At 40.5% G+C, this 15,415-nt stretch overlaps 1 protein-coding gene across 1 annotated transcript; it reads left to right on the top strand.

Moving 5' to 3' along the window:
* Positions 1–323: 323 nt before the first annotated feature.
* Positions 324–9,847, top strand: LOC111636599 (helix-loop-helix protein 6-like). Its single transcript, XM_023381879.1, has 2 exons — positions 324–363; positions 9,258–9,847. The coding sequence occupies exon 2, from the start codon at positions 9,260–9,262 to the stop codon at positions 9,743–9,745; it is 486 nt and encodes a 161-aa protein (XP_023237647.1). The 5' UTR covers positions 324–363; positions 9,258–9,259; the 3' UTR covers positions 9,746–9,847.
* Positions 9,848–15,415: the final 5,568 nt, after the last annotated feature.

Here is a 15,415-nt window from a genome sequence, read left to right as displayed (position 1 = left end):
CCCGGAGACGTCGGGCCGGAAATTATCGGGCCGGACCCGAATATGAGAAGAGAGGAAAGACGGGATGTCCGTCGAGGAGAGGAAGGAGGCGTCCGAGAGGCCCGGGAGCTAAACGAAGAGGGGCGGGCCGCTAATCGACTCTCCCGGACTCGGATAACAAAAGACGGAGGGACACGGGCGGCGGGAGGGAAAACCGTCGGCGCGCGACATTAACGCGCGCGTAGGGGTAGGCGGAGCCTCATTAAGGACGCCGTCGGGTCGTCAGCTGTGTCCACATTACGCGGTAGAGGTAGCTTCCGAGTTTGTTTAGGAACGGGTGTCGATCGCCTCCGTCATTCGTCCCGGAAAATTCGAGCTTCTCAGGTAGGTCCGATCCCTCTTTATTGTTTTCTCCGGCTTCTCTTCCATATTTTCGTTTCCCGGCTCGTTCCCGGTCCGAGGACCCGTTTTCGCACCTCGAAGAGGTACCGGTTCGATCTCCGGCTGGGGTGGCGCGAATTTTTACGGGAAATAAATAGACAAAGCGCGCAGTGGTCGAGTAAAGAAGGGAAGGGGAAGGGAAACTATTTTACCCGTAAAAATTTGTACTCGGTTTCGAATCCGAGACCAAGCGTAATTCAGCTTCTGCGTTTTACCTTGGTTTTCTGCTTTTCTATTGTTAGGAGATGACAACGTGGGATTGGAATTTACACGAAAACTTAGTCTGGAGTTCGTATCCTGGAAAAGTTTACAGATTTTACTTAGCAGCGCCGCTTTTCGACTTCTTTCGCTCTTCTTGGGAAAGAAGTTTTTCGATTTTAGACATTTCCAAATTGGATTTTACGCGTAGAAGAGAATCTCACCGTTCTGGTCCGGGGTTGCCGCCGATCACGAGTGGGAAACTAAACGATGGCGGGTCAGAAAGTTGACTATTCCGCCCGGCCCTTTAATTCCACCGCATCCGCGATTCCCGCTCCGGAGGAAGGTCGATGAATCTACCAGAAGCCTCACCCTTTCGGAGGTCGTCGTCGATCTTGCCGAAAGGAGATGTTTCCCTCAGGTAGGTTCTTCGTTTCACCCGGCAGCGGACGGAGGACCGAAGCGAGTCTGCATCCTAAAAAGCGGCCACAATTACCGACTGATGCAACTTTAGGCCGACGCGTCGTTTCTCTTTCCGCCAGGTGCCTTTTACCCGCTTCTCGGCTATCTTTAGCTTGGTCGACGACGGCTGGCAAGGAAAGGGAGCGAAATATACAGAAAGAGACCCGAAGGGCTACCCGCCTCCTTCCATCCGCCCGCGGTGCGGGAGAATGTCGGAAGAGAGGGGGAAATTTCCGCAGTGGGAATCTTCTTCTTTCGTTGTCCAGACGAACAAGTGATGGCCGACCGGGCGGAAGAGACCCCACTCCTTGCTTTCCCTAAATCGTTGGGTTTAAAAGAAAGATTGTGGCAAATCCGTCCGTCTCTTTCCCCGTCCGGCCATCCTAGTCCGACGGGAGGCGCCTAGTTTACGACCGGAAGGAGGAGAGTCGAACGGCCATCGAATACTTAACGGCGGGAACGGACGGGTCGTCGTCTTCCGAAACGACATTTCCGCCAAAATACGGGTCCGAATTGGCTTTTCGCGGGAGGAGGGAAAACCCATTCACGTCTTATCTTTTCCGCCGTTCCCCTTTTTGCTACTGTGAATCCGGGCGGGCCACCGCGCTTCTCTGTAGGTACTTAAACGGCCGCGGCTACTTCCCGGGTCCGAAATTTTCGTTCCTGTCGACCGGAAGAGGTAAAAGGCCTAACGAAAGCCTTTTACCTCTTCCGATTGACGGGTTTTACTTAAGTCCCACCTCCTGAAGGCCCGGGGCGCTTCCCTTTCGAACGTTAGGTCCGGTTATGGCGCTATATAATACCGACGTAACCGTCCCCCATTTTAAATCTCCACTTTCGATTGACCGATCGTAGATAACTTTACTGGCCTAAAATATTTCGTCGATAATTAAAAGGAACCTCGGCCCGTAACGCGACCCACTAGACCAAGATCCCACGGCACCCGATTCCTCCCGAATCAAAATAAGGTCGACGCGTTAATTAGGCCTATTAAGGTAAAATTGTTTTGGTCGAATTGAGGCGGCCCCTCCTCCCAAAAAGGTTTGGTAAAGTATTGTATTTCGTGTAAAACTGCGTACGACGTTTCGTCCTCCCGTTCCGCTCTCTACGTAAACGCCGTCTGCGACAGCCCAAACGACGTAATTTACGCAGTCAGGAAATTACCCGGGCGTGAGGTACAAGCTTTTCCGTATTTACCGGGAGAAGAGTAAAAAGACGGGATTTTTTCCAGAACATTCAACGATAGACCAAATGCCGGGAAAGGGAGAGAGAGTACAAATTTAAACGCGCGATTTAAGGACGAAACTGTACACAAAATTACCAGTTGGTAGCCGCGTTCCGGGAAAAGGCGTAAGTTCGATGCATTTTTATTTAGTAGAAAGCGCAAACGACCAAAAGAATAAGACAGTAAATTCGAACCGTACGGAAGAAATAGTATTATACAAAGGATAAAAAGGGAACGACAGCCGAGCTACGAAAGAGTTACTTGGTAAAAATCGTAAACGGTCTGTTTTTCAGTGGCCACGCGAGTATCGGCGTGAGGATAGTGTGCCTTTAGGCCGTCGTCCGATTTTCTACAGCTTACACCCCCATCAAAGGAGCCACGGCTAAGCCAGAACTCCTTTTTGCAGCGAGTATCGTGTAACGGACGAAATAATAAGTAGCCGACGATCCTATTAGGCGCCAATTGGCTAACTTTTTCGTCTTTTTTCTCCCCAAATCTGGAAAATATTTGCTCTTTGCTTTCCAGCCCGACGGCTACAGATGCAACCCTCGTTAGGTTAAACCCGCCGACGTGGATTTAACGTAACCCGTATACTGGACCATCCGTATGGCGGAGTTATTTCTAGTGCCCGTCGATGCAAATTCCAATTTAAACCCGAAGGTAAAAACATACGAAAGGACGACGTGGCCTTAAGCGTCACCAACGTCAACACCGCCGGGGCCCTGGGGATAAAACAGTCGGCGCCTGTCTCGGCGGAATTTTTCGGGTTTCTCGGGGCGTCTTACACCTAAGTAGAACTAGGATCCCTTAAAAAGTCCAGTCCCATAAAAAGACTGGCGTGATAAGGAACCAGAAGGAGGCCGTTCAGCGACCACCCATCCACCCCTCGAATTTATTAAGACGACGTTTGTTAAACGGGTGGTTTATATCTATTTGCCGTAAAGTAGATCGTTGGATGGGTTGGTCCGGGCCGAAGCCATTAAGTAACGCGCAGATAAATTTATACGGAAATACATTTTCCATGGCGCTATAAAATACGGAGTCTTCCCAAGGTTACGGCTAACCGATAAGGCTTTACGGTAAGCCCAGGGAATGTCTACCTCCGGCGCGGACTAGGGGTCCTTCCGCCTACAAATGAAATGACTCTTATCCGACGTCTTTCTCCATCCGTGTAAAGTTACCATCGGAAGAAACAAAGAAAAGACAAAGACCAAAGCCCGGCCGGGAGAAAGGAAGAAATGATCGGATCCCCGTGTGCGGGGGTGGGCTCAAAGAAGGGTAAGGCGTCACCCTCCGGCCCGGAGACAATCTCTTCCGTCATTCTGGCGAAACTAGGACCGGTGGCAGCGAGAGACAAGGGCGGCGGTGACGTTCACTTCCCAAATATTCGGCCAGTTAAGGAAGCGAATTCTAATTATTAGGAAATGGCCGGTGGCCGTCCGGGACCGAAGCGGGAACGGAGGAATACGGGGAAGGGGTCGGATATCGATCGATGGGATTTAAGGCGGAGTGCGGACCGCTTAACGCCCCGGTGGCAATCGACTCCGGGTTAATGGCCTATTTCTGTTCTTTTAAAATGCGTATTGTTCTTTAACAATAGCGCCGTTCCCGCCGAACGTTCGCTCGTCCTCTTCCCGCTCGGCTCTCCCAACACGTTTCCACTCGACAATTCTTACTTGTTATTACCGGAGATGCCGCCTCACCTTCTCCGCTATCGTCGAAAAAAACACCGGTCTCCCGTTACCGCGGTTTGAAATCGGCCGCCGGTTTTGTCCCTCGACGAATATCGTTTTTGTTTCCGATCGGAAGGTCGATTTGACCAGGCGTCGGGAACAAATCGTGGAACGAAAAGACCAGAAAACACTCCGTCTTTAGCCGGGTGCGGCGGAATACCCGGTTCGATTTGTATCTAAATGCGTATTTTATAACGGTAAGTTCTTCGCCCGTCAAATTACGAAAGGAAGGCGCCCGGACCCGGGTCTACTTTCCTCCGCCGAGTTTTCGCCCTCCCGGAAAAGCGGAGGGGATCGTATTTCGGAAGGGATGGTCGATATTCGGCGGCGACGCCTTATTCTTTGTTCTTCTCTCCTCTTTCTACTTCTTTCCTTCCCTTTATCGTTCCGCCCTTTCCGTTAGTCCGATTTCGTACCGTTTTACGCTTCCGTATTTGGTTATTTCACCCGGCCGGAATTTCCCCACGTCGTTTGTCTCTAATAGTGTTTAATTTCTTGCGCTTTGCTAGGCGTCATTGCCGACGTTTCTGGATATTTATACCAATTTGCTGCATTTCCCGGGGACTTCCTTTCGGTCGAGGGAAGTGGCGGAGGTATATTTGTATCATCCGATAGGGATGCAACCACTAGGAAAGTACTAAGCCCACCCGAGCCTCGGGAGCCGGTAACTTTTCCGATAACCCCGGAGACAATTCGTTAACTAAGTAAAGCCGATGTCGGAAATCCCAACTAAGCGTCGAATTGACGCCTCGTCCCGCTTCCCGTCACGATCCGTAGCGCCATTGAGCTCATCCGCCCTCAAATTAAGCAACGCGTGGCATTTCCGTCTCTTAATTTACTAAGAACGAATAGGCCTAGCCGACACGGGGCGAAACGTTACGTCATTTCTCTAACTACGTTATAACATATAAACGGGCCAACAACGACAGGCTACGCTTCCTAAACGGAATCGAATCGTCTCGTCACACCGGGGTCTGGTGTAACCCGCCGGTAAGTGCCTCTGTTCCCCGGAAACGCTCACCGGTCACCCGTGGAAGGAACGAATATAGACGAAGCTGGTTTTAAATTTTAATTTTCGCTAGTGACGGAGTAGCAGTTACGCATGTTGTCTTGGAGTAGAAATTCTCATTTCTGTCCGTTAGAGCGGATTCGATCGATCCACCGGAACCGAAATATTAGATGAAAATTCCCATGGAATTTTAAAACGCATTACAGTATATATTGCATTTCCGGAATGAATTATCTCTAGGCAGCAAGGTTTGGTAGACCATACAAAATTCGAACCGAAGCCGAATCCAAGAGGATCTTTTAAGACGGTCACCGCGTTTCGATTAGTCTCCAAGCCGAAAATTTCATTTAGTTGGTTCCACAAAGATCTCGAAACGAAAACTGACATTAAATATCGAAAGAAGCGGCAATTCCGGACAGAACGGATAGGAAAAGATCAAGCGCCAAAGGTTATGGCAAACGTTGCCCGATAAGTTCTTCATTTTGAACTACGACCAGTCTCTCGCACCCCACGGTCGATGGCAAAGGTGGATTTTATATCGGGGACGTCTCCTCTACACTCGCCGATGTAAAGTTTCCCGAGAAAAAGAAATTTCGGGTCAAAGCTTCGGTTCGGATGGCAACGGGACCGAAAGCGTCCAGTCGAGTCCTAATCAGAGTTTTGTTCTCCACACTCGGCGATATTTAAACCAATGCGTGCCACATCGTCCTCTGTACCCTACGTTCGAAAGAACTATTTTCGACCGAAATACGTCTTCCCAGAGACTTCCCATTACATCAAAACCGCGAAAAGAAAATACCGACTTGGTGGAAAAGGAGGACGATCCCGAAAACGTGCCAGAGATCGAGGACTTTTGAACAATTCCGGAGCCTCTCGTTTTCGAAAAGGTACGAAAGAAAAAAAAAATACAAATCGTCCGATCGATGGCGTAATTCCTGTCCTAAAAAATGCGAACCGAGTTCTTGTACCGAAACTTATATTGCTCATCCGAAGTCCAACCGACCGCGTTAGACCACGGGAACTGCGGTACACCTTTCGAATGACTATTTAATTCTTACACTTTTCTCCGAGTAAAATAAGTTGATTCTAATCGAGTTTACCGGTAATTTAATTCGTAACGGAGTGGCAATTGCCACTTACTAACCAGCAATTATTTATTGTGACATGGTCACGATGCCGGGCTGCAATTTTTAATCATGTTTTAATTTATTTAATTTGAAATATATTCTCTCCGGCTCAAATAAAAAGTGATTTGCCCCCGTAGATCATACTTTTCCTTTAACAATACAGTTGTGCCGGTCTTTTATTAGCTGCTTTCGGGGGAGGAAGTTTTCAATTGATATAACGTGAATTCTGGTGCCTACCGGTTGTACTGTAGTGCATATATAGTTAATAGGGGCCTCCTGCTCCTATTCTTTTCACCTCTCGTTTCTTCTTTTATCTATCTAACTTGGTTCTCTAGCTTAAGGAGGGATAGACGGACGGACGACAGTGGGAATTTATAGGTTTACAGTTTTTAAATGAAACCGTTCCGGCATCTTTTATATTTAACAAACGTGATTTTTGTGCTAGTTTTAATTATTGTAGCGTCACTCAAATCGACTGCACCACGTCTCTTGGCCCGGTGGGTATAATGTTAAATTCGTTACAGGTTAACATTTAGAAAATTGATATTTCATATACTTTTTGTTGGTCTTTATTACGATTCTTGTATTTTGTGCACTCGAGCGTTATTAAGTTTCTGGTGTTTAACCATTACAAATTTATATTCGATACACAATAAACAATACAATAGTTATCTTTGATCGATTACAATAATACAAGATAATGAATAAAAAATATAAAACAATGGAGACGAATCGCTGCTTCGTGTTCTTTTAGACGTGTCTCGAGCAAGTGAAATCATATGTTCCTCCAACATATGATTTCACTTGCAAACAATCACATGATACTTTGTAAACCACTCCTGCGACATCAAGCTGATTTTTTACTATATTTAGACTTCTCGTATTTATAATATTAATAATATTCGACATTTTGTTTTCTTGCTTGGCAACTACACATATAGAAAACTTTTTAAATATGAGTTTATATCGTTCGTAAAGATTATAAATATAAGGCATTTTTACCTAAGTATTATTATTTATACGATTTTTTACATTATATCTGTAATTTATAAAGGAATTACGTATACCACTTACAAATTTTGCTCTTTGGATAGTCATTCAATAAATATTTTCAAAATAATTGTTTAATTTCTTTATTTATATCTTTCTGAAGTGATGTTCTGTTTAGTATTTTCCTCAATTCCATAGTCAAAACATTTCTCTTAGTGTCTATAGGGCAATAAGATTTATAACTAATTGTTTTTTTCTGTATTACATAATTTTTCGTACTTACGAAACACCAGTTGCATTTTCTCACGTTTAATAGTCACATCCAAATAGTTTATTTCCTCATTCTGTTCTAATTCACTAGTAAACTTTATATTAGTTTTTAATTTATTCGCATAATCTTCAATTTCACGAGGTGTCACTATACAGTACATGAATCAAAAATAATTAATATATCGTCCACATAACGAGCATGAAATTCTATACCTGGAACTTGTGATATATTTTCATCAATTGATTTCATACAAATCTCAGCTAATTTAGGTCCAACAACTGATCCCATTGATATTCCATTTTTTTGGCGAAAAAAATGTATAATCCACTGATGAGGCTGTAACGGAAAATTTCACCGATTTCATTGTTTTATATTTTTTATTGATCAACAATTATAGTACTTTATTAAATACAAGATAATGTTTACTTTAATTTTTATACGCCGTATTTTCAACCAACACTTCAGATTTGACAAAGATTGCTTAAGAAAAAATATAAAATTTTTTAAAAACCAAGTGTGAAATTCTAACCACGATCTCGGCATACATTTTTACGCGTGGCTTTAATTATTAATCGATACCTATTTGTCGCCACGAACGAATGTTTTAGTGACGGCAGACGGAGGTAAAAAACGAAATACCCAGTTAGATAGATTGTTACATTCTGGAAAACGAAGTAGACTAAGCGTCGAGTGGTGTGTTCCAGAAATAAAACTATATTATCACCAAAACTAAACACGCCACAAAAGTTATCGCAATCGTCCATCCACAGGTGGCCCAAAAGCGAATTTCGCTACCGGTGATTTAATCGCCGTTAGCGAAAAGTCAGCGGTAACGCTAATGACATACTGGTAATATTTCACCATTATGGGTTCGACCAGACCCACCAATAATCGGCTCCTTTAGCCGCTTTTGCTTGGAAGGAATGAGATGCGTAGAAGATTAATAAAAAGCAGTCTTAAAGGTTATTATCTGTTAGTAAAAACAACGTTCATTTTATAGGCTTTTGTGATCATAAGTGTCACCGAGATGGATACCGCCGGAGGTAAGAAAGAACATCCACTCGCTGGAAATGAGAGCGAGATAAGAATTCATAAAAATGCGTGAAAACCATACTTTTAACTCTCTTAACGAGAAGATGAAGGACTTCGTACTAAGAACGTGAACGTCCAATTGTGTTAATTAGCCAATAACTATTTGTAACCTGTAGTTTAAGGCAGTTTTTGACAGGAAAAGTATTTCCTGTGCTTATAAAAATGGAAAATCAAACTCGAATGCTTTCTTCTTTTCTTTTAGCAAATTTATCAATATGAAACAAAGACGATGTAGTACATATTATCTATTTTGGTAGAAGAGGAAATTAATTGTCCGAGACGATTTTTTAACCACTCTTTCGGTATTAATTAACGGGGGTGGATTTTGTATTGATTTTTTAGAATGGAAATTGTCAATAAATTGTTTATTATGTTTTTAATTTAAAAAATTACTTTTCCAGCAAAAGGCTGTTTTTGCCCTGTCCAGCATCTCGATTGAATCATTTTCTTACCATTTCTTTAGATTTCAAATCGACATTCTTCTTGTTTATTAACAGACAGTTTACTTGGATTGTAAAAGTTGAATATGACGAGACTTTCCTCCGCTTCTCTGTTTTAGTATACGAAGATGATAGTTTTAGTATTCCGTTGTTTGAAGTCGTTTAGAACGTGATATTTAATTTCTAGTGTTTAGAAATTCGGTTAGCGATCGGATCGCAAACCGAAGTGAGACGGGAATAAAAAGATATAGTTACTTATTTCGGAGGAATAATTTAATTTCTATTTTCAGGAATGGATAACGGAGACGGGTCCGTCGAGTACGCCTCGTTATTACCTCTTAATTCGCATTCGGACAGCGACTCCAACTTCGGTTTGTCGTCCGATCCTTTATCCGGATTCTCCGACAGATTTTTCGCTCCGGTTCCTCCTCTGGAAGAGGGTCATTTTCGCCTGGAAGACGAGGACCCCGATCGACCGTCCAAACCCAACGATCCCTTCGCGCCCCAGTGCAAAATTCCCATCCCCAGCGGACTGGATTCGTGCGAGTACTGGTTAGAGCCTACGTTTATTCGAAGGAGAAACGAGAGAGAGAGGCAGAGGGTGAGGAACGTCAACGACGGTTTCGAGAGGCTGAAGAACCACCTACCTCTAGAAGAGTCGGAAAGGGAAAGAAGAATGAGCAAAGTGGAGACTCTGAGATTAGCTATAGCCTACATTCGTCAGCTGGAAGACATGCTGAAGGAGAATCGACCGCGATCGGACAACGCGGACGGATGAAATGTTTTCCCGAATGGAGTCCATTCTTTAACTATTTTAAGCACTCTCTGGAGGACAACATCGACACGAGAAATTCCGGTCGTCCGGAGAAACGCAGGGGGAGAAAAGTTCCGAAAAACACGCACATCGGTTGCACCTGTCATTACTTTTATGCGAAAAATAAAAGTTAGGTGGTTTGCGGAAATTGTCGGTGTCATTCGCCGTGTCTAATGTTTTTCTGGCGTTGGCGGTTCATTCGGAATGACAAACGATCTCGCGAGGACGGAAGACAAGGCTCGACGTTTTCTCTTTTCTTTGACAATTAAAATGACTCCGAAAATTCCAGTTTACTAACAAATATCGATTTTCGCGAAAAAATTTGATTTTTTTTTTCCCACCATAAGTACCTGGTAAATAAACTTCGAATTTATCTTTATACATCATTTACACAATTTTTTTTCTGTTTTTTTTTTGAAAGAAGGACTTGCTGCGGATCTTTTATTTAGTTTAAATTTACTATCTGGCATCTAGATTCGAATCCGGGAAGATTTCGGAGATTATTCTTAATGAAATCGTTCAATTTTACTGACGAATCCTTCATAGAATTCCACCCATAAGAAGCAAATTGGAGTCGAGCCATACAGTTCCACGAAACAGAAAATATCCAAAAAACACCAATCAATGGTCGCGGATTGGCGCTTAACTAATGGTTAACGAAGGAATTTCCTATTTATTCTGTTTGTATTATTTTTAGATGAAATCTAAAAATAATACAAACAGAATAAATAGGAAATTCAGTATCACGATGAAACTAATTTATATTATACTGTTCTCGGAATTCGCGATAAATAAACGTTCGAAAAAACGTTCCTGGCGCGACGTCAGCAATTTTTTTCATTGACTAAATCGGTAGAAATTTCTATTACCACAAGATTTCGGGTTCATCAATTAATTTTTAATTAATAAACGTATAAAAGTATGTGTCTTTATAAATTGTTTCCGTATAAAGAAAGTTGGCATATTATCTCACTCGAATGTTTCTAGTCAGATACAATGAAAGTGGCGCAGTTAGGATTAAATTTTGGGGGAAGCCGAATTGAACGAATAAAGAAACTTTTATTGTGAATTCAATAAAATTTTTACCTTTGTAACCGTTAATTCTTAAGTACTTTAAAAATAGAAGACACGACACAATATAAACGAACAAATTCATTATAATTAAGAAAAGATGTTTGGAAAATTATTTACCCTTTGTTGTTCTTTTTTCTTTGGAGAGTGCCAAGGCCCCTTGGATCCTCTCTGGGTGTGCCACTGTACAAAGTTATCTGTATATTTCCGGTTGATACACGTATTTCGCAGTTATTAATTAATTATATTTAATTAAAATAATTATATATATATATATAATTATAATATAACTAATAATCACTAGAAGGAGTGTGATTTGTAACGTTTATTACAGTTATATTTTCTTTTTGCTATTTTCCACATATCTCACATATCTTGCACTAAAAATATAACGCCACTACAGAGTCGGTGCGAGAATATATGGTCCCCAAGCAAAGAAAATTTAGATGCCCTATACATTGTCTATATATATATATATATATTATCATACTCACAAAATCATAGATACCTCACACATGTGACTACAGTATTTATAAATAAATATCGTTATGAACATTAAAATTTTTTAAAATTAATTAACATTAATACACAGTATTTCTATACACACTCCCTTCCAAAAAGTAAACAGCACGTGCAAATTCTCAGATAAAAAACGTTTATTGGACGGAATTTGTTGTATACTTTTAGTGTGATATGAAAACATCGAAACGTGGGTAAAGTACACAAATCAATCTGTGGGTAAAAACGAGTGTTTCATTCTGTGCTTTACATAAAGGCATAATTTCTGTACTGAACCCATAATGGGGTTGCTAAAAGAAGCCATCTTACTGCCCACCGGGCGGTAAAAGTTTAAAAAAAAAACTTCAATTACGGACGTGACAGTGAAATTCCAAAATAGCCAGTTCCCAAAGAAGACATCTAAGTTATGGTCAAAGATGATGATGGTAGGTTAGAATCCGATCAATCTATTGGATAATCTGCTCAATTCTTCACAGTTAGCCATTCTGCGATTTCACCATTGTGGACCCAATTCCAAATCACTGGAACAGTGAGCAGAAGGCCAGGTTTAGGTCGATCTCCAGTTACATCTTCCAATGGTTGCTACTTATTGATCAGATACAATAGACGGGCAACAACACTTGTTTCACGTTCAAACCTTATAGCAGCTACAGAGAGGCCTGAATCTTAGTTTACCCTCTTTAAAGCTTAATAAGTCCTGTGTTTTTTGTCGAAATTTTCTGAAATTTTGCAGGATGGTTTGTTTATTACGGGGATTGATATAATTAAATTTTGATGGTTAAAGGTCCGGAATGGAGGTCGTGTGTCATATCTCCAGTACGATCGGACTTAATGACGATTTTACTCGTTATTAGCATTTACAATTTTATAACAACCGTTCCTAACCTCAAAATTAAGATTTTTGCGATTTTATAATATTAAAAATTTTCTATAGTTTCAATTAAGAAAATATCGTAACAGATGGCGCCATACACGGTTTTAAATGTTGCCTGGAAAGTTAAGCGGCTGCTTGCTGAATTTTTTATTTTTGTATGCTAATAATAGGCATAGTCTTATTCTATGTTATTATATATAATTTGAAATAAATTGTTGCAATAGTTGTTTTGTGTCTAAATTTCAATTTCGTGCTTATTTTTTGGAGGGGAGTGTATATGATAACGTATTTTCTGAAATTAGTCATACTTAATATTTGGAATTCACTTAAATTCAAAATAAAATACAAAATATATTTATTAATAATATTTAAATAATATTTATTTAACATGAAATTAAACACTAGTTTTGCTATAATTTAAAAATCAAAAAGATTAAACGATCTATCATTTCTTTGTTTGTAAGCCTGGAGCCCCTAGGCGATTGCCTAGATTCGCATAATGGTAAAACTCCTCTGCGCTTCTGGGCCCACAATATTCGGGCGCATCCAAACTAATAGCGCTACGTTCGCACCGAATGATTCTAATTTCCCAAAGGAAAAACCGCCACTAACTACGATCAACATTACCAACTCTCAATATCACAAAACTGCATCCTGCGGTTTTGTGATATTGAGTTATTAATAGTAATGTTCGAACAAACAGGGTTTAACTTATTGTTTCGAATCTCTATTCTTACAACTTAAACAGTGGAGAGGAAGACACGAAGATTACAATAAAAAGATAATAATATTAATAGGATTCTTTTTTCTTCAGATAAATGAAGGTAAAAATAAAATCTTCTTATAAAATGTTATACGAATTCTTGTTGTAAAGGTTAGGAATCTAGGAAAAATGCAGTGTTGAGTATTGCGTCCTCTACTCCATGTTTGCTTGTCTGCCGATTTCACAACATATCGTGGTTGGCGGGAGTTCAAAGAAGTAGCGAATACATGGAATAGGCGTAATTCCTTTCAGAAACCATGTCAGATGGCTCTACTAAAATGGTTTCAGTTTCATAAAAATATTAGCACTGAATATATATGCTGTACTGAAATCTTTATTATCGAACACAGATATATATTCGTAAATTTTTATTGCCCCAAAAATAGCGATGTGCAGGATTACCTCTTTAATCTACAATGTATAATGGACCACTTTCATAACACCTATTTTGTTTTGGCTGGAGACACTAATGCACACTCTCCTTGCTGGGGGGGCGAGTGTCTTGATCGACGTGGAAGATGCTNCGCGTGTGCAACTATATATATATATATATTGTACACGCGATTTAATTATTACTTCTGTGTTATCTACTGTAAATCTTCAATGTTATCATTATTGTAACCTTGATTTACCCGGTAATGCTCTGTGGCACTGGGGATGTGTCTACGGACATATTACTATTAAATATATCTGTATCTGTTTCCTTTATTGTAGCTATCGATACACATAGAGACTGAAATAAATTAAGTAATTATGCAACAAGATATATATATTCTCTATAATTATGAGGTGACTGAGGTAAAACTTGATCGCCTAAGTGTTTGACGATCAATATCAAAACGATCTACGCATTCTGTGTGCACATTTCAGTAGTATATCACTTTCACTTTCATTCTAAATCAGAAATTTGGCCAAGAACGCTTGGATTCCCAGCACATAAGAAATAAAATGTGAAAAATTTCGACCAAGTATGCGATAAAGCTGGCCGCCTCAGCTAGTACGAAGAATTGAATCATTTAGAAACTAGAACAATTTCTAATCACTTAAGATCATTCTATATTTCACAAAACAAGATCATTCTTTGTCCAAAGTAACTTGCACTTAATCCGAAAGAAAATGAATTTGTGGAATATGGGCATTAGGTCTAATATCCTGGGTTAACTATTACAAGAATCTTTTCTTTCGAACAAAAACAAATTGGTAAATGACAATGAAATCGCGGAGTGACATGTAATGTAAGGTTTTGTTTTGTAGATAAAAGATAAAGGGGGTCATATTTAAGTTATTACGGACAGTCCTAGACACGAAATTTTCTTGAAATCTGCCTGTCTTTTCAGTACGGCTTTCGCGATTTCATATACTCTGTTAAACCTAAACCTAACCAGGTGATGTTTGCCCTAAAGTGTACGGTTAGGTCAATCTGAATCTCTCAACCAACTTAATATTCGAGTCTCATAAATATACATAGAATTTGAGAGTGAAATGATGTTTATTCTAGTTCCGGGAGCATTAAATAACCCAAATTACATAATGACAAAGTCTCACCTCACTATTGGAGCTTTACTATCTGGTTTTCGGCTTATTGAAAACGGTTTCTGCCTTAGCAAAATCATACTTTTTCTGTGTGGTGTCCAGATTTAGTGCGAAATATTTGCATGTAATTTATTGGCACCCGTTAAACGAAGCGTTATTAGTAGAGCTTTAGGGACGTAATAGACTGTGCATACTCACGCATTAACTTTATAAGCATGCATTTTACGAAAGTCTGTTAACCTTAGGTGACCGGGTTTATACAATAACGTTTAAGGTGGCAGCCTACCAGGGATCGAATCCGGACTGGGTAAAAATATCCCCAGGAATTTTTCGGGGTGTCTTCTGTCCGGATATATAGGGCCCCATCCCTCACCACACGGCCGCCCCATTGTGAACTCGGTCGAACCCATAATGGGATTGCTATAAGAGGCCCTCTTAGTGCCCACAGGGCATAAAGAGTTTTTTAAAAAAAGTACTTTTAATTGCAATAATAGCTTTAGTGTTCAATATTTTAATAAGTCTTATAAATAATATTTTTAATCAACCGATATAAATTGATATTTTTAATGATGAAATAACATTTTACTAGGGTAAAGCTGATATTTTATTTTCTCGGAAACTATAAATGTACTTTGTTTTCCTTTAAAAAAAAGTAAATAATATATTAACATAAACAACATTTATATTACATTTAATTGTGAAAGGTTCAGCTGCAATCTTCAATTAATTTTTATTATTGCAGGCGAATGTCACGCAACTCATCGGTATTTTAAGAGCAATATGATCAAAAACTTTCGATAGCACGTACGGACAAATTTTATCAGAGAGAACTGCCACTCTACTAATTCTTCTTTACGTCCAGCACAAACCGCGT

This window comes from Centruroides sculpturatus, unplaced genomic scaffold (genome assembly GCF_000671375.1).
Source record: "Centruroides sculpturatus isolate CEXI.00-Female unplaced genomic scaffold, Cexi_2.0 scaffold920, whole genome shotgun sequence".
NCBI lineage: Eukaryota > Metazoa > Arthropoda > Arachnida > Scorpiones > Buthidae > Centruroides > Centruroides sculpturatus.
The sequence above is the reverse complement of the archived record's forward strand: the minus strand, read 5'-3'. Positions and strand labels throughout refer to the sequence as shown.